This window comes from Barbatula barbatula (genome assembly GCF_947034865.1).
Source record: "Barbatula barbatula genome assembly, chromosome: 7".
NCBI lineage: Eukaryota > Metazoa > Chordata > Actinopteri > Cypriniformes > Nemacheilidae > Barbatula > Barbatula barbatula.
The window spans coordinates 22,201,664-22,222,713 of record NC_136770.1 but is presented as its reverse complement, the minus strand read 5'-3'; the positions used below and the strand labels follow the sequence as shown (position 1 = coordinate 22,222,713).

The window sequence follows — 21,050 nt, the reverse complement described above, 5'->3', positions numbered from 1 at the left end:
GTATAAAGGAGATATTTGAGCTATTATCTGTGCTTACTGAAGAGGACATAATCGCTTTAGTTTCAAACCCAGCTTTTGTCTTTTCATCTACAAACGCCGCTGGTGAAGACCATGAGAAACACTGCATATGGTCTTTATGACTAATGCAATTCAACTTCTAAAGATGAAAGCAACGTTGATATCTATTAACTAAGATATTAAACTGTGGAAGAAAACTGTAGTTTTAAAGCATTGAGTTGTCATTTAAAATTCAGATCGCCAGTCTGTTCACGTGACGGTAAAGTTATCCGATGATGAGAAATGAATGGGTTTACATTGTATCGTATTGTGTTCGGCACCTACGAGTAACAACAGTATACATCTCTTTCAATGCACACAATTGTTATTCTTCAGAGTGTTAACAAACTCTTCTGTCAATCTAACAGATGCTGCCCCAACTACCCCCTCCGCATCCCTTCCAAATCTCATATCTTCATCTCCTCTGTCGTCAAACATCATGGCCAAGTTCATCAAAGTCTCCTGATAGGGCAGCGTGGAGGACTTGATTTGATAAACATCGTATTGACGGTGTGCCAGGGCATATGTCAGCTACTGTATATTTCTCCTCCCATTGAGCTGTGAGAGAGGTAGAGGCAGATGTTAGTGATTTTGAATCTGGGTTTATTCTGTTGCCACGTCTGCTGTTGATGCGCTCGCTGTTGCTTCTCTGCTTTGGGGCAACTTATCAATAATGGATCAAATTGGTGGGCGAAATTAATTAGAGGAGAGATGAAGAACTTGTGCTTGTTTTTCATGCGTGGGGAAGCGTGTGTGTGCAATGTTTAAGCGTGAAAAATTGTATTGTAACTGAAATTAATAGATTTTGTTTCTTTTATTACACAGTAAATGAGAGAGAATGATAACACATTGGCCTCATTTTTTCCAATTTCTATATGTTTTCCAAAAACTGAATGATTGTGACAGCACATTTGTTTTTGTTGTTTTGAAAGAGTTTATGTTTTAGATGCTGCATGCAATGGTAATCTTTGGGTAAAACACAAAAATATTTGTATATACTTTATATACCTACACATATGAATGAGATCTTCCTGATTGTTTTCTTTATTGAACCAGGTTAAAAAACTCGTTTCCAAAAGTGACTTGGTCAAGAAAGCAGCAACTTTGAACAAATCTATTGATACCGTATAATTGGACACGTCCAAAATGCACTTTTTTATGATGGAAACTATAGGTCTGGGTGTCATGACTGACATCTTAGCCAATATATGAGCCATGATTTATAAAAAATTATGTGAGACCTAATTTTTTCTTCATCGCCGCTGTCTAACTCAACCCCGGCGGGTCGACGTGTTCCACAAAACCACGTCTTTGACTGCTTAATGATTTCCCTCTATAGTTCGTTTGCCTATCTGGTGGCTCCCCGTGGAAACGTCTGAATATTTTAGATTTGTTGTTTTTTACGTTTGTGCGATTTCTTTGAGAATATCTTTGATGTGTTCTGATATTCTTGCCGGTAATGAAAGATCCGTCTTCTTTCAGCGCTTATGGCAAATTAATGATTTGTTGCATTTTAATCCTCTTGTGTAGCTTAATACACAAGGGTAAATTAAGAAGCCGATGAATATTCAGTCCTTGAAATATGCAGGAATGTAAATGGAAGTGTGCCGCGGGCAAACGTTTCATCATGTTGAAGTTGCGTTATTAGCAAGAAGGCAAACTAAAGCAATTTCCACATTGTGTCGTATGGGAAAGTAAATCTGTTCGGTTGCTTGACGCGTTGCTTGACGCGTTGTCACCAACCTCCAAAGATTTGGAAGATGGATAGTTTCAGTAAAGAAAGGAATAGTTCACCCCAATATGATATGGGCGGAGTTCCACATCAAAATGATTCGAATGTCTATCTTTTATACATGAATTTTATACTATCTAAATACTACACAAATGTTTTACATACATAAAGTGGCATTTTCTCCATCTCTAATGGTCATAAAATATCAAATATGTTTCCAACTAAAGTCAACCCAATGAATCTCCACCACTAGGAAGCTAAAAGCTGCTTTGCAACACTGCAAACAATGCAAAGCACTCAAGAAATCAATTCAAAAAGAATTGAACAGCTCACAGGGGGTCTGACTGTGCAATACTTCTCATTAGCCGCTTATTAGCCGCGACTATATTTACAACATATCGTTGTACGGTCCTGCTAAAGCTAAGTATGCAAAGCTCACGGTTACGATGCTAGAAGACGACGCCTTAAACCGAGTACATTTAATTAGTGCTATTTCATCCTGCCTTTTAATCCTTAGCTCGCGGCTAGCATAAAGCTTAATGCGGTGGAAAATGGTGTTTTTAGTGGAGATGAAGTAATGATGGTACTCTGTGGCTTAATCATGTTGACTTATGCCATCTTCTCCCCTTCCCTCTCGTGTGGTTTCTGCAGGCAGCTGTTCGTTTGAAGAGCACTACAGTAATTGCGGCTACAGCGTGGCGTTGGGGACTAATGGCTTCGCCTGGGAGCAAGTCAACACCTGGGAGAGACCCTCCATGGATGCTGCGGTTCCCACAGGTATGAGCGCGGTGCACCTTCATCTTTCACTTTTACTTTTCATGCTTATAAAGGGATAGATGAGCTTGATGGCCAAAACCAATTCAAGTGTGCAGACAGATGTGGTCACTATAGTTTCTTTTTGCGTTCCACAAAACCAGAAGGTTTGTGACGGATTTGCTGAATGCTGGGTGTGAATTAACAGGTTAACCGATTCCCAGCGATCCTTTCTCCTCACTCATCTCTATCACCTCTCTATAATTCTCTTCACTTTCTTTCTCATTCTCCTTCTGCTATATTGAGGAGGCACTTTGGCCTCCCCTCCGTCTGGAAGTCTGTCTCTCCCATCCCGTCTCTCTCGGAAACTCGGCAGCAGTTCACAGCGAGACAAATGGCAATCAAGTTCGCTGTCAGTCTCACTCAGTCGTCTCCTGCAGCGCTCAACAACCTCTGTCTCGATGCGCCCTCAAAGACAATAGAGTCAGCTACACAAGTGCGTCTCGCCCGCGAGCTTATTTAACCCTGTTTGCTCCCTGCACACTACATCTGACACCGAACCGCTGCTGCTTTCACACACGCCGCTAGAAAGATGTTAGATCCTTATAAATGACCATCTTGGGGTTAGTGAGCTCTGTTTAGGCTCCTAAAATATTGTGAAGTGATATAATGAAAGCACCTTTGATAGAGCAGTGGTTTGTTATGGTGGTCATGAGTTTGATAAGTCTGTGTTTTCCAACTAGAATGTCACAGACATCGACGAGAGGAAATGGAGAGCAAATGGAAACTTTGGCTTCACCCAAAAATGAAAATTCTGTCATCATTTAGTCACCCTCATGTTGTTTCAGATCTATACATATTTCATTGTTCCGTTGAACACAAGAGATGCTATTTAGTATGATGTAGGAAACCAAACCATTCTGGGGCACCATTGACTACCATAGCAGTTTAGTTTCCTACTATTTAAGTCAATAGTGCCCCAGAACTGTTCAGCTGTAGACATTCTTCCAAATATCTTCTTTTGTGTTCAGTGGAACAATAAAATGTAAACAACTTGAGACTGAGTAAATGATGACAGAATCCAAAAGTCGATATTATTGAGGTTTTCAATATGAAATTAAACGTTCACATCATCAAATTGATCTAAAATTCATCAAATCTACATTAACCTTACAGGTTGGCCCCCTTAAATACTCGTAATGCATTTGAATAATTGTCTCATTTGTATCCAGATGTTAGGAGAAACATCTGAGACAAAGTTAATGAAATAAACGCAGAGAACTACACGAAGTCTCCTGAGCCGTGAAAGAGCGACGTCTAATTTTACTCCGAATTAGATCTACCACGTGGCGGCCGGTGTAAAGCCCTAAAGCAAAACCGATCGAAACCCACAAATTTAAGAAATCAGGGTCACCAGCAGCATCAAACAAACTCCAGGAGAAAACATCAAAGTCTAGTGGGTTATTTTTCTCAATCGAGGGCACTGCCATCCGGCTCAATCTGATAAAAATACACAAGCACCCATTAATAAATAAACGTCTGGAGAAGCACCATCTGCACGCACGTCGATGTCATCATGATCTGTTTGTCTAACCAGGAGAGGAAATTGGGCCGCGGCACGATCCTTCCGTCATTAAACCCTGCGGAGACGTGCGGATATCAGCCCGTCTGTCCTCTGTGATTGTGGGCGGCACTTAGCGCAATGTTCAGCGAATTACACGCAGCATGCAGAAGACTTAATGAACACAATCGTTGGTGGAGTTAAGCAGAAGGAAATCTTAATGCTCAGAGGTTGCTTTTACAAAGATCACGAGACTTAAAGCTGATTTGGGTCATTTCAATCGATGTCATGAGTAAGAAAAAACAACTGATGAGATCTTTTTTAATATTTAAAGACATCAATGAGATTACATGAAGAGCAAAGGGAAACTTTTGCTAAATCTCTCTAATGAAAAGAGTCAGAGATCTCACAAACGTCTCCATTAGTTTCAGAAGAGATCTCAGCAATGTCACAAACTGAGCTCAGATTTGTCAAGCCTGCAATTAAAAGTTTATATTTTTGAAGATCACAACTACGAACTCAACATTTCTAACCAAAATCCAGATTATTTTACTTTAAGAATCTACACTCATTTTAACAAATTGTCTCATTTGTTTCTCTTTTAATTTCCCTTAACTATTTTGGGAGACAAAGTTGATGCGTTAATGAGACGCAACATATTTTCACTCTCGATTTGCTTCCTGTTTAGTCTCATTGCAGTCTATGAGACACAAATGAGGTTTTAAAGAGCACTACACAGGCCGAAAGACAAAAGGCAGGAGGTCAGAGAGGTGGTGAGAGATGATGGAGACTCAGGTGTGGATGAGAAGGTGTTATTGGATTCTTACAAGAGGCCTGTCAGTCACCGGTGTTTCTTTTCATTCCTCCGTGGACCGCGGGTCACGGGCATCAATACAATCCATTCTTCTCATTACTGCAGCTCTCAGGGGGTTTCACAGACAAGCTCCTCCAGAGAAAACATGACTTCTCTAAAGTGTTGTGAACGAATGCTGCGGACAGGTGCACAGGCTCTTATGTGGCACGCTGGGTGAGGACACAAATGGAGTATTTCAATGGCAAACTCTTCTGGTTGTTTAAAATGTTTTAGTGGGTTAATAAATATCAAAACGAAATAGCAAAACGACATGTTTTCGAAAGGGGCAGCATTTAATCTTAGTGCTTATTTAGTGAAACCGTAACCAAAATAAACACATCCAAGTACAAAATGTCAAATCTTTGAATCTCGTTGGTTCTTGCCATATGATGTTTTCTCACGAGACATGCATCAACCAATGAGAAGTCATTGATGTGTTGTCATATTTGAATTTAGCACTCTTATTTTGGTTAAATTTTTGCTAAATAATCTTAAAATTTCTATTCATTTCAGAAGATTTTTTAACCAATTGGAGTCACTTGGATTACTTTAATGATGGGGTATTGGCTTTTTGGAGCTTTAAATGGATTGTTCACCCCAAAAGGAAAATCCTGTAATCTTTTACTCACCCTCTTGTCATTTTTAACCTATGACTTTCTTTCTTCTGCAAAACACAAAATAAGATATTTTGAAGAATGTTGGTAAACATTAGCCGTTGGTCCCCACTGTAAGTCAATGGGGATCAACGGTTTTCCGGACCAAATGATGACCAAATTTTTATTTTAGGGTTGAATTATCCCTTTAAATTTCAGAATCTCGTGAAAAATTATGACAGCATTTTAATATAAAATGATTTGTGTTTAACTGAAGAAAAGAAGTCATAAACATCTGGAATGGCGTGAGGGTGAGTAAATTATGAGAGAATTTTCATTTTTGGGTGAACCGTTCCTTTTAGTGAAGCCTAAGTATGCTGAAGTGTGATATTTTTGTCATTTTACATTTATCAAAATTGGTTTCAGACACATCAAACTCAATTAGTTGTAATCATGCCAAAGCCTGTTTCACACGTTTCATTTCATGTTTGAAATATTAGATTAAGACGTCTCCAGTGTTGCGTATTTTTAGACTGTCAGAGGGTCGCCGCGGTTCTCTCTAAAAACGAAAAATCCTTTCATATGGTTTAGACGTTGAGCAGCATAGCAATATATTTTATTTATAAAACCTTTTGAAATCTTTTACTGACTTAGTGAGGTGTGCTCAACGTGTTTATTTTCAAATGTGTTTACGCTGCGTTTGACAAGCCCCCTGCCTAATTTTAGTTTTCCTTCACTTTCTTTCTTCCGATTTCTCATGCTTGTCTGATATTTGTCTTACCATTTCTTGCCTCTGATTGGCTAAAGCTGTCAACAAATCATCAGCAATCAAAACCCACGTCTCAGATCTGTAATTTAATCATGACGAATGTTTTACGTGCGGGCGACCGCACGGGTCTCCACGGGCCCTTTGTGTCTAGTGCAGTTTTTGGTATGGTAATCGAGTTGTGAATTATGGGTTGTCTGGGCAAAACTGCAATAATTTGCCTGTTATAAATGGTTGGCGATGGTAAAGGCCGTTGTTAGCTTTTCCTTTTTCCGTTTCCGTCTATTTTTGTTCTTGGTGATGATTTGAGGGCTCTCATAGGCCGCACTGCTTGATTGTGTGTCAGATTTTTTTCGTGGGGTTGAAAAGGTCACGACTGAAAATAAATTGACAGCGAAAGAGCTTTAAGCAAGCGGTTGAGTAAAAACACACACAGATTAGTCATTATAGATACGTTTACAAACACACACACACACTTGGACATACTCGCGTTCACACACACCGATGTTTAAAGCGATAGTTCACCCAAAAATTGTAATTCTTTCATCATGAACTCACTCTCATGTCATTCTTATGTAGAACACAAAAAATTATATTTTGAAAAACTGAACAGCGCTGGCACCCATTTACTTTTGTTGTATGGACAAAGAACCAATGCAAGTGAATGGGTGCCGGTTACCAAGATTCTTCAAAATATCTTCTTCTGTGTTCTGCGATGAAAGAAAGTCATACGGATCTGAAATGACAAGAGGGCGAATAAATGATGACAGAATTTTCATTTTTGGGTGAACTATCGCTTTAATTTACAGTAACATACCGTCTTAATCTGATAGGTGTAATGAAAAGCGTTGTATTTAGAAATATATCTTATATTTTTGTGCGGTCAGAGAATGATTATTTTCAGGTGACAGCCAATCATAAACCAAGAAAACGTTTTAATTAGTATGGGACTCTTAAGGGAACCCTCATTTTGGCAATTTGAACACCATTTGTATTACCATGGTTTTACACTTTATTTCATGTTACATACGTTGTTTATTGTGTTAAGATCACAGCAAATCTGTTTCTAAAAAGATTACTATAGATAATAGAAGGTTCAATGGATAGTTCCCCCAAAATAAAAATTGTCATAATCCCTTTCATGCGTTCCTACCTTGTACAGTATATGAGTCTTTCTTCTGTGTATGGAGTCCATTGTTTGTTCTTCAAAATATCTTCTTTTGTGTTCTGCAGAAGAAAGAAAGTCATACAGGTTTGTTGGGACATGATAGTAAATAACTTGAACTATCCCTTTAATTTTTTTGTAAGGAGTCCACGGTTCTTAACATTAAACACTAATATCACAACCTCAAACCTTTTTGCAACACCTTGAAGAAGAGCAAGGAACAAGAGTTTCCAAAGTTTTAAAGGGATAGTTCATCCACAAATGAAAAAATTCTGATATAAAGATACAAAATAAAGATATTTGTAAGAATGTTAGCAATTTTCAGTTCTGGGACATCTTCCACTGCCATAGTTGGAAAGAATATTGTATTTTTTGGTTCTGTTGAACACAAAATGAGATTTTGAACAATTTAGGAACACAAACAGTTCTGGCGAACCTTCACTGCCAATGATGTCTCGGAATTGAAAATCACTAACATTCTTTCAAATATCTTTCTTTGTGTTCATCGGAACAAAGTCATTCATACAGGTCTGACATTACATGAGGGTGAGTAAACGATGACAGAATTTTCACTTTCGGGTGAACTATCCCTTTTAGTTAGCCTGCGTGTCTAAAAGATTGACGGAACAAAAGACGAAACAGGCAGCTTTAGAGAGTGATAGACAGAGAGAAAGATAGTAGCTTTAGCAGTCTATCTCAACACACATCACCCTTGTTTACTGATTTTCAGGCTCCAATAAAGCAAAGCAGCAGCTTATAAGAGTGTCCTGCTGTGAGCTGCTGGAATGAAGCTCTCACACTGGGGACCCGACTGCTAAGAGCCCTCCACTCTTCCCTATTCCTTTCACACCCTCCTCTTTTTCTTCCTCCCCCTCCGTCCCGTTTCTGCCGAATTCATCACACCTTCGGCTGACATGCTGCTTTCATTAAACCTTTCTCTGGCCCTCCACTGACTTACATCACTTTGTTCTAGTTTACATGCATCGACGAACACACTCCGAGCGACGCGTTCACACTCGCAGACTGGCACACGTACGCACAGCTCGCTCAGCGGGACAGAACGCCGCTGTGCGGCTCGGGTCAGGAATCAGAGATTGTGATTAATAAGAAAAAACACGTTCATCTGTTCTGTGCAGAAAAACAAAATGTTTGGTTTTCCACTTTGCGTCAACATGTTATTCACGCATGCAATCTGGATATTATTATCATTTTTTTAAATGATGCATCAAATTACCTGTTCACCCTTCAATTTCAGCCTAAATTGCATATTCAATGTGTTAAAAACATCACAGTGTAAAAAGCTTCATTATTACTTTTGCATTTCTCTTTATAAAAACGTGGTTTAGAATCATTTTAAAACCATTTATTTTCTTCATTGATTCCAGCTTGTTTTTTAAGATTGGGAATCCAGATGCCCATGACGTTATAGACTTAGGGCCTTATTCTAATGGTCTCAAGGTCAGACCTCTTTTTCAGATGCAGATCTCATTTTCCGCGTAGTTTAGATAGCTAATTTTTCACACGCACATTTGTGCGTCGGGCTGAAACTAGCAGAAACACTTGCGCCGCATTGCGCCGGGTGTACGATAGGGCCCATAGTGCTACTACAAGACTTCTTGTTCCTCTCAGCTTTTGGGTTTGACAGACATGCAGACAAGAAGGCCCTGTGATCGTCTGTCAGAAATCATTCCCTTAGACCTCAATACATCCATTTCTTTTATCATATCGCTTATGTCTTCATCTTCTCCATTTAGTAATCCTTTTATCTATGTGCTTGGATAATACAATTTTCGAATCAGTTCTGTGTCGGGAAGAAAGAGTTTGTGTTATCCATCACTTGTAACAGAGGCCGGCGTTTTGCTGTCTGGTGACGACCTTGACAAGCTTGTGGTTGTGTGGTCTTCTTTTCCAGCATTCCCAAAGAAAAAAGAGGAAAGGGTAACCATAAGTCAATGCCGTCGTTTGACTGGCACAGCATTTTAATGCCATTGCTGTCAGAAGCAATATGACCCAGAGAGAGAGACGCATTTTGTTTTCTGTTGTAACATATGCAGCACAGGCTTAATAAATACAAAATTAGAAGAAATTAGTTTATGCACATTACAATCTGCAAGATACAAGAATAAAGGTTTATTCTTAGATAGCTAATTTTAATTTAATTAATCGCATGCAGAATAAAACACATGCATGTGAGGAATATAAGAAAAAAGTATACATGCATGTATACATCTATGTTTTTATACATACAAAATAAATATACAGAGTGCACAGACATATTATTCTGTAAACTTTTATTCTGGATGCGATTAATCGCGATTAATCTTTGAACAAAACATTTTGAAACTGTGGAAAAAAGGGTAAAATTAAACTCTTTACAAACAAAATCTGTATAAATGTATTTCTTAGAATTTAATAATGGACATTGGAAATTAAATTATGTGCATGATAGCGAGTCATTGGTCCAAAATGAACCGTTTAAAGTTTTTGTAAAGCTATCAAACTTCAGTATTAGACTAAACATCTGTGGAGCCCTTCCATTTCAGATGGTTTGTTTATGCTTTTAATTGATTAAGGACGATATTAAAAATGTTCTACATATCGTTGTTATTTATCAAGTCTGTGCAAACATGATTTAATCACAGAGATGGGGAATTGTCGCTCCTTAATCCTTGTATTAGTGATGAGACTTTTAAATAAACAAATGAAAATATTCGGCATTGTAATTAAACAAATACAGTGACTTGCTCATTTAGAGGATCGCGCACATGCCGATGAATCGCACGCATCTGTTATTGACAGATATTAAAATATTGTGTAGCTTAAAAAAGTTTGAGAGGAGCTTGTTCTTTTTTTGCATTGTGATGTACGTCTGCAGCCTTGATCCTTACAGATCATCATTTTATAAGGAATAAGGATTTTTTTGTCGAAGGTTTAAAGAATAAGTGAAGTGTGTTGCTCGCATCCAAGCGTCAATCAAGCCAAATCAAGATCATATGAACATGGCCGTGTAAATTGACTTGCCTGGCTTTAGACCGCTTTCTTCATCTTTCATAAGTCCCTTGTTGTTTCTTTTGTTTTCTCTTTTAAAATCTCTTTCCCGAGCATCTGTTTAGATTCTTCGCCTCTTGCTCCACGCGCTGTCACAATTCAGCAAATTGTCCTCAACAAATCGGTTAACTCACTTCACATTACATCTGTTTGAAATGATTTTATGAGACACAGCACCTTATGTTCCACCAAATTTCATTCACGGGAGCCATTTCTTCACTGGAATAGTTTAATCTGAAATAATGTGACCAGAAAGATTACATTGGGCTGGCAGAGAGAGGGGCATAATTAATTTGATGGTGACTTAATAAATGCAGGGTGACATATGAGACACTGGAAGGCATGCTTAACAAGAAGAGGAATAAAAATGAGAGAGACAGACAGCTAGAGAGAGAGAGAGAGATCGAGATTCTACCGTCTCTGTCCACAGATTGTGAAACAGACAGCCGGGCCTGAGGCGATGAGAGGGCCACTTTACAGCTGAAATTAAGTACAGCAAGAGAGCTTTGACTCAGAACAGTTGAACCCAGTAGATCCATACTGATCCTGGAGCTAAACTGACATTACCTCAGTCCCGCTGCCAAGAACGCTCCGTCCAGTGTGTCTCGAGCCACATTAGTCAACTTTTTTCGTCACTATGCCCTTTAGCTGATGCTTTTCAAACCCAACTACACAATGTTAAATCTTGGAAATAAAATGGAGCATCTGTGGTGGTGACCTTGTTAGATGATGATGTAATAGGAATTAAGAGCGATTTTGCAGCGTGTGAAGTTAAATCTTGCTAAACTTGCAGAGAACGTGTCTGGGTTTGTACTTTGTCCCATAAAGGTTGATTTACACTGACGGCGATATTCTACTAAATTAGTTGCCGATCATCTGAGTTTAGTCTTTGGCTGTTTGTTGGTGTTTGAGGGATCTGTGTGAATTTGCCTTAAAGTTCTGTCTTCATTTACTCACCCTCAAGTTGTTCATGTCTGTATAAATGTCTTTGTTCTGAAAACCAAACAGCGTTCTTCCAAATAACGTGTTTATCAGAATAAAGAATTGAAACAGATCCGAGGGAGAGCAAATAATGACAGAATTTTCATTTTTTGGTGAACTATGCCTTTAATACATAGCTACATATAACCTTTTAATAATGACAAATGTATTCCTTATCAGAATAACAAACCTTTTACCTAGTTTTAGTGTCTAACCTGCTCTTTGGTTCACCAGAAACATAGCATATTTATCACATTTCATTAATTTGATTTAAGAGTCAGTTTATATATAACATGTGTACACGGTCCATACAGTACACTTCAAAAAATAAAAATCTTACTAAGCGTTTTTTTGTCTTGTTTTCTTGTATCGAAAGCTTCTTAAATCAAGATGCATTTACAGCATGTGAAGTGACCAAAGCTATTTAATCTTGTTGTGTGAAAGAAAATATTAGAATTAAGGTTATATTTAAAACAAGCAAAAGAAATATGCCAAGGGGTAAACAAATTTACTTGAATGCAGATTTTATTATCATCCAAACAGAATTCACAATTGTCTTTGCAATTCGATTTGCCTAACATAGTGTTTGTTTTCACTTTCTGAGAATCTAAGATATACACATGCTATACTGCTCAGATCCGAAACATTAGCTTTAAGCTACGCAAGCAGTTGATATGAACCTGCGCTGTTGGCGGTTTTATGAAAGGAGTTTGATTGGTTGTTAAACTGTTTGAACAGCGGATCTGTAGCCTACTTGTAACAGATATGCATCGTCTCATCAAATATGCCTTCTGTCTGTTATAATGTTGTATTGGGACGGCCCTGGTTTGCACCTGTTGTTATTGCTGCCTAACAACAGGTTGTGTAAGGTAATGCTCAATGGCTATTCATTACACACCGACCACAAAGCTTTTAAGCAGAGTGCCTATTATGTGTACATTGTGCGTGTGAGTGCAGAGTCGCCGAGTCTGTACAGCAAAGGGCCAAATCAGAAATCAACAGATGGTTTGCCAGACAAAGGGTCACCCTCCAGTATCATATCTCTCTTACTCATTTTACAAACACTACGACTGCAAGCGAAGAAAATGTGCTTTCAGCCGAACGGACCATTTATTGCGCCCTTAAATCTCTGTTCTGTCTAGGGTTTTTTCTGTTTGCCGATATTGGAGTCTTGCAGTAGCCTCCTGTGTCACAATACACAACACAAATCTTTTTCTGTGTGGCTTATTTAGTGTCTACAAATCATCTATTGTAAGCGCCTGCCTCAGTCTTTGCCGTTTTGTTAGCCAACCTCGGTTATCTTTTCCTCTCTCCGTGTGTGTGTAGGCTGTTGCTTATCCGCTGATATAATACAGGGTTTCCACCTGAATGCTCTTTTGTGTGGCTCGCAATCAGAGCCGTCCGTGGCCTTTGTGGAGAGAAGGTTTCTCTCCAGCCCCCAGGGAACAGCGCAGGCTCATCTGAAAGCTTCATCCAAGAATTGCCGTCCAAGAACGGCAGGCCGGTTTGGAGAGACCGTGCCCACGTGCGTGTGCGTGATATCAAATATGCCCTCTGAAACCAATGACCTTTTCTTTTGCCAAACCAACAACAGATTTCACTTTGCAACTACCTTGGGGACAATTATGTATCGGCTTTTTTCACTTCCCTCTTATTTCTCTCTCGCTCTCTTTGCGCATTTGATGTGTTAGCGGAAGGTCAGCTGCTTTGAATCAATTGCGTTTCACAGGTATTCTTGCGGCAGGGAGTCGTTCCACCTTTGGGAAAATACTGAGATGTCATCTTCGATATGTTGTATAAAAGGACTTCCACACATCTCTGTCAAAGCTCAATGTGATGTCAAGCAGCTACATTCTTGAGGTTTTGCAAATGTTCAACCATTTATTTTAGAAATGCAATACTAAATGTCTCCACCGGTACTCATAGCCGATTATTCTGAGTGGTATCTGCCGATGCCGATATTGTCAATGCCGATACTTTGGTGGTTATATCAACTTGCATGAACTAAACTCTGAGAATCACGATAATATTTCTTCATTTTCATAATGTTATTAACTCCTATGATGGTTGTATTTTTAACTATCAACCGATAGCCTGATGGTGGGGAAAATAGCTTTGATCGACCGATACCGATTATTATGTATCGGTTCGTCTCAAGTATATAAAGTACCATTTAAGTTTTCTGAGGTAACAAATGTAGTGCTGGTGTTGCGAGAAGACTCGGTCCATGTGTTCTCAATATCTCAGTCCTAACAGTGTCAATCAGCTAGCCATGGTCTATAAATAGTTCCACATCTCTTTCATTTTCTTTCCCGGCCTCTATCAAAGATAAAGTGTCCATTGACCTACTTTTTTTAGAAATACAACCGAATTCCGCTTTTTCTCATTCTCTCTTTGACGGTTATAGTGGAAGGAGATTATTACTTCTATCGCTGCCCTGTCAAATCCACAGAAGTGGCGATGTTTTTTTTGATAGCACCACAAAGACCTGCCTGCCCCTCGATTGGCTTCTTTTCTCCTGTCAGACAGGCCGATCCTCAGATCTCGTGAAGTGTTGAAGAGGATGAGCGTGAGAGTGTCTTTGGCTAACCTGAGAGACAAAAATGTTTGATAAGAACTGAAGGAGAACATCCATTTGTCTGCGCTCGTGCAGGCAGTTCGAAGGTTTCTGCACATGGATGGGCCTTAAAAAATGATATACATCAGCTTTAACTCCTGATTCAATCACATCCTATTTCATTTTAAATAGCATTAATCAAATCTGTGTATTGAGGGTCTTTTAGAGAATTACATCACAATTTGAGATCTAATTATTTTAGAACACGCATCTGCAATATTGATATTTTTATGCTTCTACATTTATCTAACACAGAAAGGTGATTTATCTCACTTTGTGAGTGTATCTTTAACCCTCTCTCTCTCTCACCATCTCTCTCTCTCTCTCTCTCTCTCTCTCTCTCATGCCATTAACTAATTATATGCTTTGATCACTTATAGAGTAAAGGCCACATTTAACTACAAAAACATTCTGCCTTTGCAGGGCTCAACTATATGTCTCATTTTTATTAAATATATAAATAAAAGCGAATCAGCATGTGTTTAACTATTTGATAAATGACTTGACAGCCTAATGTGCAGTAAATATTACCCTTGCAGTGTTTTAACTTGAGCTGTAATGAGACACTTGGATTGACTTTCAAAGGCCTCATTCAATTATGTGATGATGGACTTGTAGCATCACATATTTGAGCTTTGAATAACAGTGGGAGTAGCATGAATACAGCATCCGCCATGTTTTATGGTCATGTGACCCGTATGATAAAAAGATAATTTTGTCATGAGAAATTCATTTATTGGTACTTACATTGAAAACGGACGTCCGTCTTAATGTTTTCTGCTATATTTATTGGATTTACTGTTGAAATTTGACCGTTAGTAGACCATCCGGGTACTGATACTGAGGTTTCGGACATACTATTCATGACTTATTTTCACATACTAAAGTATGGAGGTAGGTGATTTCGGGCGCAGCCAACTTATATATGCAAAATGTGCTCTGTAGAGCAGTTTGTCCGTTTAGGGCTACTGTGGATACAACACGGTGAATTCCATGCAAGGAGACCAGGCGTGTTTGTAGATAGAAAAACTCATTCTAAGATAATAAAAACATAACGCTTCATTATGTATGGTCTTTATACATATATTATATTGAATTTCTGTCAGAAAGATCCTCTTCAAAAATTACACATCGGACCTTTAAATTGCTGTTTCAGTTGGAAAAACGAAGGAACATACATAATAGTAAAGTAATGTCAATTCTGGCGGTCTACCAATGGGATCCTGAAACTCACTCCAGAATAGCATGATAAGAAATCACTAACATCAAACCAGAGAAAGAAATAAAGAAAACAGACAAAAACAACATCCTGCCCCCAAAACAGGATAAATGTCTCCTAGAATTCCCATTTTCCCTCCTGGCCCCAAACAATTGGCCAGAGTTTGATAAATGACAAGGCTACAGAACCAATGACAGTTTTGTTGCTCAGGGATATTTTTATACCCAGTAGGGTTTTTAATGATAGATAGCCTCTGGTATGAAACGCCTGCCTGCTTTTTCCCTTTGTCCTATATGTTCTGTCACAATCTAAAATTAGCTAATGTCATGGCAAATAACCAAAACTTTGCATCTGTTCTAATCTCTTTCAAGTAGAATCATTTTTAAACGTCTTATTGTGGTGAAAGTTTGTCTTATGAAATGTCATCTCTTGTAAAAGATCGTATTCACAGTGTTTCCTGTAGCTGTAGTTGGTAGAGTATTGCGTTACACACATAATAATAAAAGTGAATGCACTGTAAATCGCATCTGCCAAAGGTACAAATGTAAATGTTTTCCTAACAGTACAACATGTTGTCTCTTAGGATCTCAATTGTTCCTTCTATAGAAAGAAAACAATTACACAGGGAGAAAATTGAAACACATGTTAAACACTTATTGATTAAATGCACGTCTGGAATGAACTGTAAGCATCTTTGCATAAAACGTCCCCCAAATGCAAGAAACTCTGAGGTTAAAATGAGCAATCATACTTTTTTCAACAGTGACGAAGAACACTGTGTGTGATAAAAATCACTGAGACTAAAAAGAGACTAAGATATGGATTAAAGTATGTGTGTGCAGGCATGTACAGTATGGATCAATATCACCACTCGATGTGTTCAGCTCTTGTTAGTGGCGTGAAGCAGCGCGTTCAAGTGTAGGATGTTGATGCGTGTGGAGCCGTTGAGTGTGCATGTGTGTTTGTTTGTTGCTCTGATTGGCTTGTGATACTCTCATTGTCACCACTGATGCAGAACGGAACGCTGGGCGATGTTCCAGTTGTAGGTCATTATCCCCTATGCCATACACCCTGCCAAGTGCACTTTCCTGTCACTGACTAAAACACTGTAATAAGTCATCATGGTGCCGCCAACTAAGCAAGCGAGTCTTCTCAACCGTTAGTTTTTTGGCCGTTTTAAATGTTTGTAATGGTTTTTAAATAAGCACCGGAAATGTGAAATCAAATAAAAAATGTAAACTCAATGTAAAATGTGAAAGAACGACCAAAAATAATGATTCAAAAAATGATTTCCTCCATATTTTCTCTCTTATTTTTCTCACTTCCTTTTCCACCTACACTTCCTCAATATTATTCTATGGTTCATTTCCTCTCTTATTTACTTCCTTTATCTTGCTCACCACTTTTCTCGCTCCACACTTGCTTTATTTGTCCATTCTTTCTTCCTCCATACTTCATCTGTATCTTGTCATTCTCCTGCACTTTGTCCTGCTGCTTTGACGCCCTTGAGAACGCTTCTCGCGAAACCCCTGTGGACTTACGTCGGACACGTCTAATTTCCAACATTACGAGTGTGCTTTTGTTTTTCATTTTCACCCAAGGTGAATCCATCCATTGTTATCCGTGAACGTCTTTCTGTCTCTGGGATTTGAGTGCCTCGGCTTGGCTTTTAGGGGCCAGCGCTGTAAAAACATACGGAGGACCTCGAATAACCGTCTGACAAAATCGCTCGTGGCTCTCTCAAGGGCTTATGAATGCACTCCCCTCTGTGAGATTGAAGAGTTCAGCAGGAGATATTTTATAGCACCAGTAGCACAGACGAGTGTCCAAGTCCTCCCAAGAGACCGGTAACAGACTACTTAAGAAGCTACGGACTTCTGGTCACCATAAAAAATTACTAAGCCAAGACATCTACTGAAGAACAAGTGGCGTAGTAACGATATAAAAGCTGCAATGGTGATATTAGTCCAATTTTTTTATTGTGTTATATTCAGTTATTTAATATATACATAAGAACATAAACATATGTTTATACATAAACATAAGAAACCATTACACATTTTCATGTAATCAGCATTTCTAGATGTATTGTAAACCTCAGGAGTAACATAAAGACATCCAACAGCAATATGAAAGACTGACAGCATGACAAGACACATGAAATCTGGGATGAAATCAATGTTATCACAAAAAAAATGTTTGGAACTTTTCCTAAATACATATATTACTGTTGTGTTGCTTAGAAGTGAATATGAACTTGTTTTCTTTGCAGTGTTTGTGGTCTGAAAAAATACGGAGCATCTGTTTCTCCAGTTTTCATTTTCTGCAAATAAATGCAAATAGAAACAATATTTGTATTTGATATTTGGCAGAAATACTCTTTATTCCACAGCTGTATATATATATATATATACAGTATACGTATATACATGTTTTGTTGCTTGGCAACATTGTATTTGTTTTTATACCATGTCGATAGAATAAAAAAATACGCCCCATGGCTTCTTCGTGTTGTTCGGTCCACGACATGCAGGACAGGCATTCCAAGGCGGGGGAAATACAAAAAAGTGTCTCTGGATTCATGGCAGTATGACAAGGTGCAATAATCTTCAAATTCGCCTCATTGCACGTCGCCACTGTCGTGACCCTCCTCTTCACCACATGTTTCTGTCATGAACCTGGATTCAGGGCGTCAATAGGTGACTGTAATTTGGCTCTATATACCAACTCTTAATTCGATCCCAATCGGTTAACCTAGCTGAATTGAATAGATTTTCCTTTCTGGGTCTACTTTTAAAAATCTATCTCCAATGTGTCAGTTGATTTATTATTGCGTCTACTTTTACTCAGACAATATGAAGCTAATATGAAGCTTTCTCAGACAATGCGCCGCTGCTCTGTTTAGACTGTATTTCTGGAAATGATTGGCGTCTTGTATCTCTATTTATTTCTGTCCTCATTGTATTTCTTCAGACCTCTTCCTTGTTAGGCTGGATACCATCTCCCCCCTGCAATTTGGCCGCCGTTGGATGATTTCATCCCTTTCACATGCTAATAATAAACGGACAGACTACATTCAATTCGAAACATCCGGAGCCTAATTCAGCTACTTGGCCACAGAGGGAGACTTTACTAAGAAATGATAAAAGGCCATCCTTTGTTCCAGAATGAACAAATGAGAAGCGGAGTGCTTTTTCTTTTATACGCCAGGATGAAATGTAGAATTTACAATTTCAAATAGGCGTCATTCAGACGGCAAGTTTGAAAAAGCATTGATCAAAAGAATGCCAAAATTGGTAACATAGAAATGAGACCGGCTTTTTTTATGATTTCTTGCAAGTAGAGCGAACCCAAAAGTATTTGGACACTTAATTGGATTACATAACAAAGTAGAACAAAATACATTTTTAAGGCACTTTAAAGGTCTTTGGCGAGATGAAACAAAAATATTTTTGAGGTTTTTGACTGATGAAACAATAGAGAAGCTGATGAAAGGTGAGATTGTGAGATTTCTGTGACTTTTGTCAAGAGAAGTATCTGAAACACGAGCAAACGTTTCAATTTGCTGTCCTTTTAATTTCATCGATGTCTATGAGAAGTAATAGAGATCTGTAGTTTTTCGTTTGTATGGGGTCATACACCTTACAATAACATCAATACTCTACTGTGTCCCTTCCAAACCTTTTTGAGCGATCTGAAATAAATCCTCTTAGTGTAATATTTATTAGTTGCATCTTGTTGAACGTAAAAGGCCTCAATGTAAAAGGCCATTGGTGGGCTCTGTATTTAAATATGCAAATACTCTTGATTTTGAGAAGCCCCTGCATTAGCATCAGTTCCTCTACAGCTAATCAGCAGGCGGAAGGCTAATGAAGCATAAAGGAAGAGATGAAATCCTTATCCAAAGATGAAGTTGTTTCTATTGGATGTGATTCACTGATTTGCATTAAGCCGCTCTACCATGACGCCTTCCATCTGATAATGACACTTCAATTATTGATTTTCCACTTATCAGATTATTACAGTCTTCGGGGCTCGTGACACGGTCCGCAGTCTGCCAGAAAACAGCCGTAGGATCTCGTGGGAAAAGGGCACGGGAAATATTGCGGTGATTTTAAAGGGCCAAGACGAATCGCGGCACGCAGCTGGTGGGTCGCGCCGACTGTGTGCCAATCACGTATCATTTGGCGCGACAAGCGAGGCGAGGAGGTTTCTGCTCGGGTTGAGATGCAAGATGGGCGCGTGGATGTGTGAGAAGTAATAATCAGGGCATGCTTGGGGAACTTGGATAGCACCACATCATGAAGGTCCATTACACATCCAGGACAGCAAACATATGGGGCCTGACTGAAGTATCCAACTGCCTCCCTCTGTGTTTTTTCTGCGGAATGGATTCTTCATGAAAACATTCATTCCATTTACACTCGCTTTCACAAATTCACCTTCGCCCAACACACACAGTGGTTGAGGTGGGATTTAACATGCTTAAATGTGTGAAATGGGTCATGGGAAAGATCTGCGCTGCTCATGGGATTTCACGAAGAGTATGTATGTGCTTTTGAAGGGAAGGCCCATCTGTATTTGTTGTTGGGGAAGTGCTTCAGAGATGCGTCATCTTTCATTCGCAGCTGCTCCAAACTCAACTATCGCAGATGATGCATGACCATTGCATCTGATTAGTGGCTGAAATGACAAGGTTTTGTTTTTTTAATGGCCAGCACGTACTGTACTGGTGAAAGATTTAAGGGTTAAAGAAACCTACCTGCAAAGCTGCCTGAAAAACTATGTGCAATTGTGTTCATAAATAAAATCCATACATTTTTGAAAGCACTGCCACCTTACAGAATACATTTTAAAATGATATCATAATTATAATGTAAGTAGACAAATATATAACAGTATGTAGCAGATTAGCGACCTTGGTTGGCTTAATGGTAAATAATGTCAATAATCTATGCACACTTAAATCACTTGCACTATTGTTTAGTCTAAATTATTATCTGCTCATATCCACCTGTACATTAATGTTCATAGGGTTAATGTTCATAGTATATAGTCATCTGTATATATTGTTCATAGTACATACCTACTGTCATATTTTCATAGAACATACCTACTGTAAAATATTTTCATAACTGTATAATATTTTATCAATATTGTATTCTGTATTTAATCTAACTGTAAATCCTGCACTTGCTCGTTACACTGTACTTGTATATGTGTAATGACAATAAAGTTGAATCTGAATCTAATCTAATCTAAATGACGCTTTATTGTTACCGGAATAAAACTGCCAAGCAAAAATGAAGAATGCCGTGACTTTATCAGACCGAGCAGCACAGGGCCCAAAGTAAAGCGACCTGCCATAATTGCATATTAAAGTGACAACTAGAAGAGTTTTCGCTATTTGTCATGTGGGGGATCATATTATGATGGCGAGAATGTGACATTTAGTGCAAAGAGCTCCCCGTGGTAATACTCAGAGGGAATAATGACTTTCGCCAGCGAGTATTTCGTGAAGAATCCCCTCAGACGGAATGACCCAAAATTGCTGCGCAGGCCAGGCGCCTCTAAGATTGATGTGAATAGCGCGTCATTCTAAGGCACTTGGACGCTTTAACTGATAAATATTGAAATTGAGGGTGATTAGGAATAAACTGAATTCACGTAAAGTCTCCTTGCGTCAATGCAGAAGGGTGTAAGTG

At 38.7% G+C, this 21,050-nt stretch overlaps 1 protein-coding gene across 1 annotated transcript in view; it reads left to right on the top strand.

Annotated features, from left to right (window-relative positions):
• ptprt (protein tyrosine phosphatase receptor type T) overlaps positions 1–21,050 on the top strand; it is a gene marked incomplete at its 5' end in the record, with an annotated part of 182,892 nt that overhangs the window by 33,236 nt on the left and 128,606 nt on the right. The window contains one exon of the mRNA XM_079459741.1: positions 2,441–2,566. Within this exon, the coding sequence (XP_079315867.1) occupies positions 2,441–2,566 (126 nt within the window). The remainder of the gene's footprint in view (positions 1–2,440; positions 2,567–21,050) is intronic.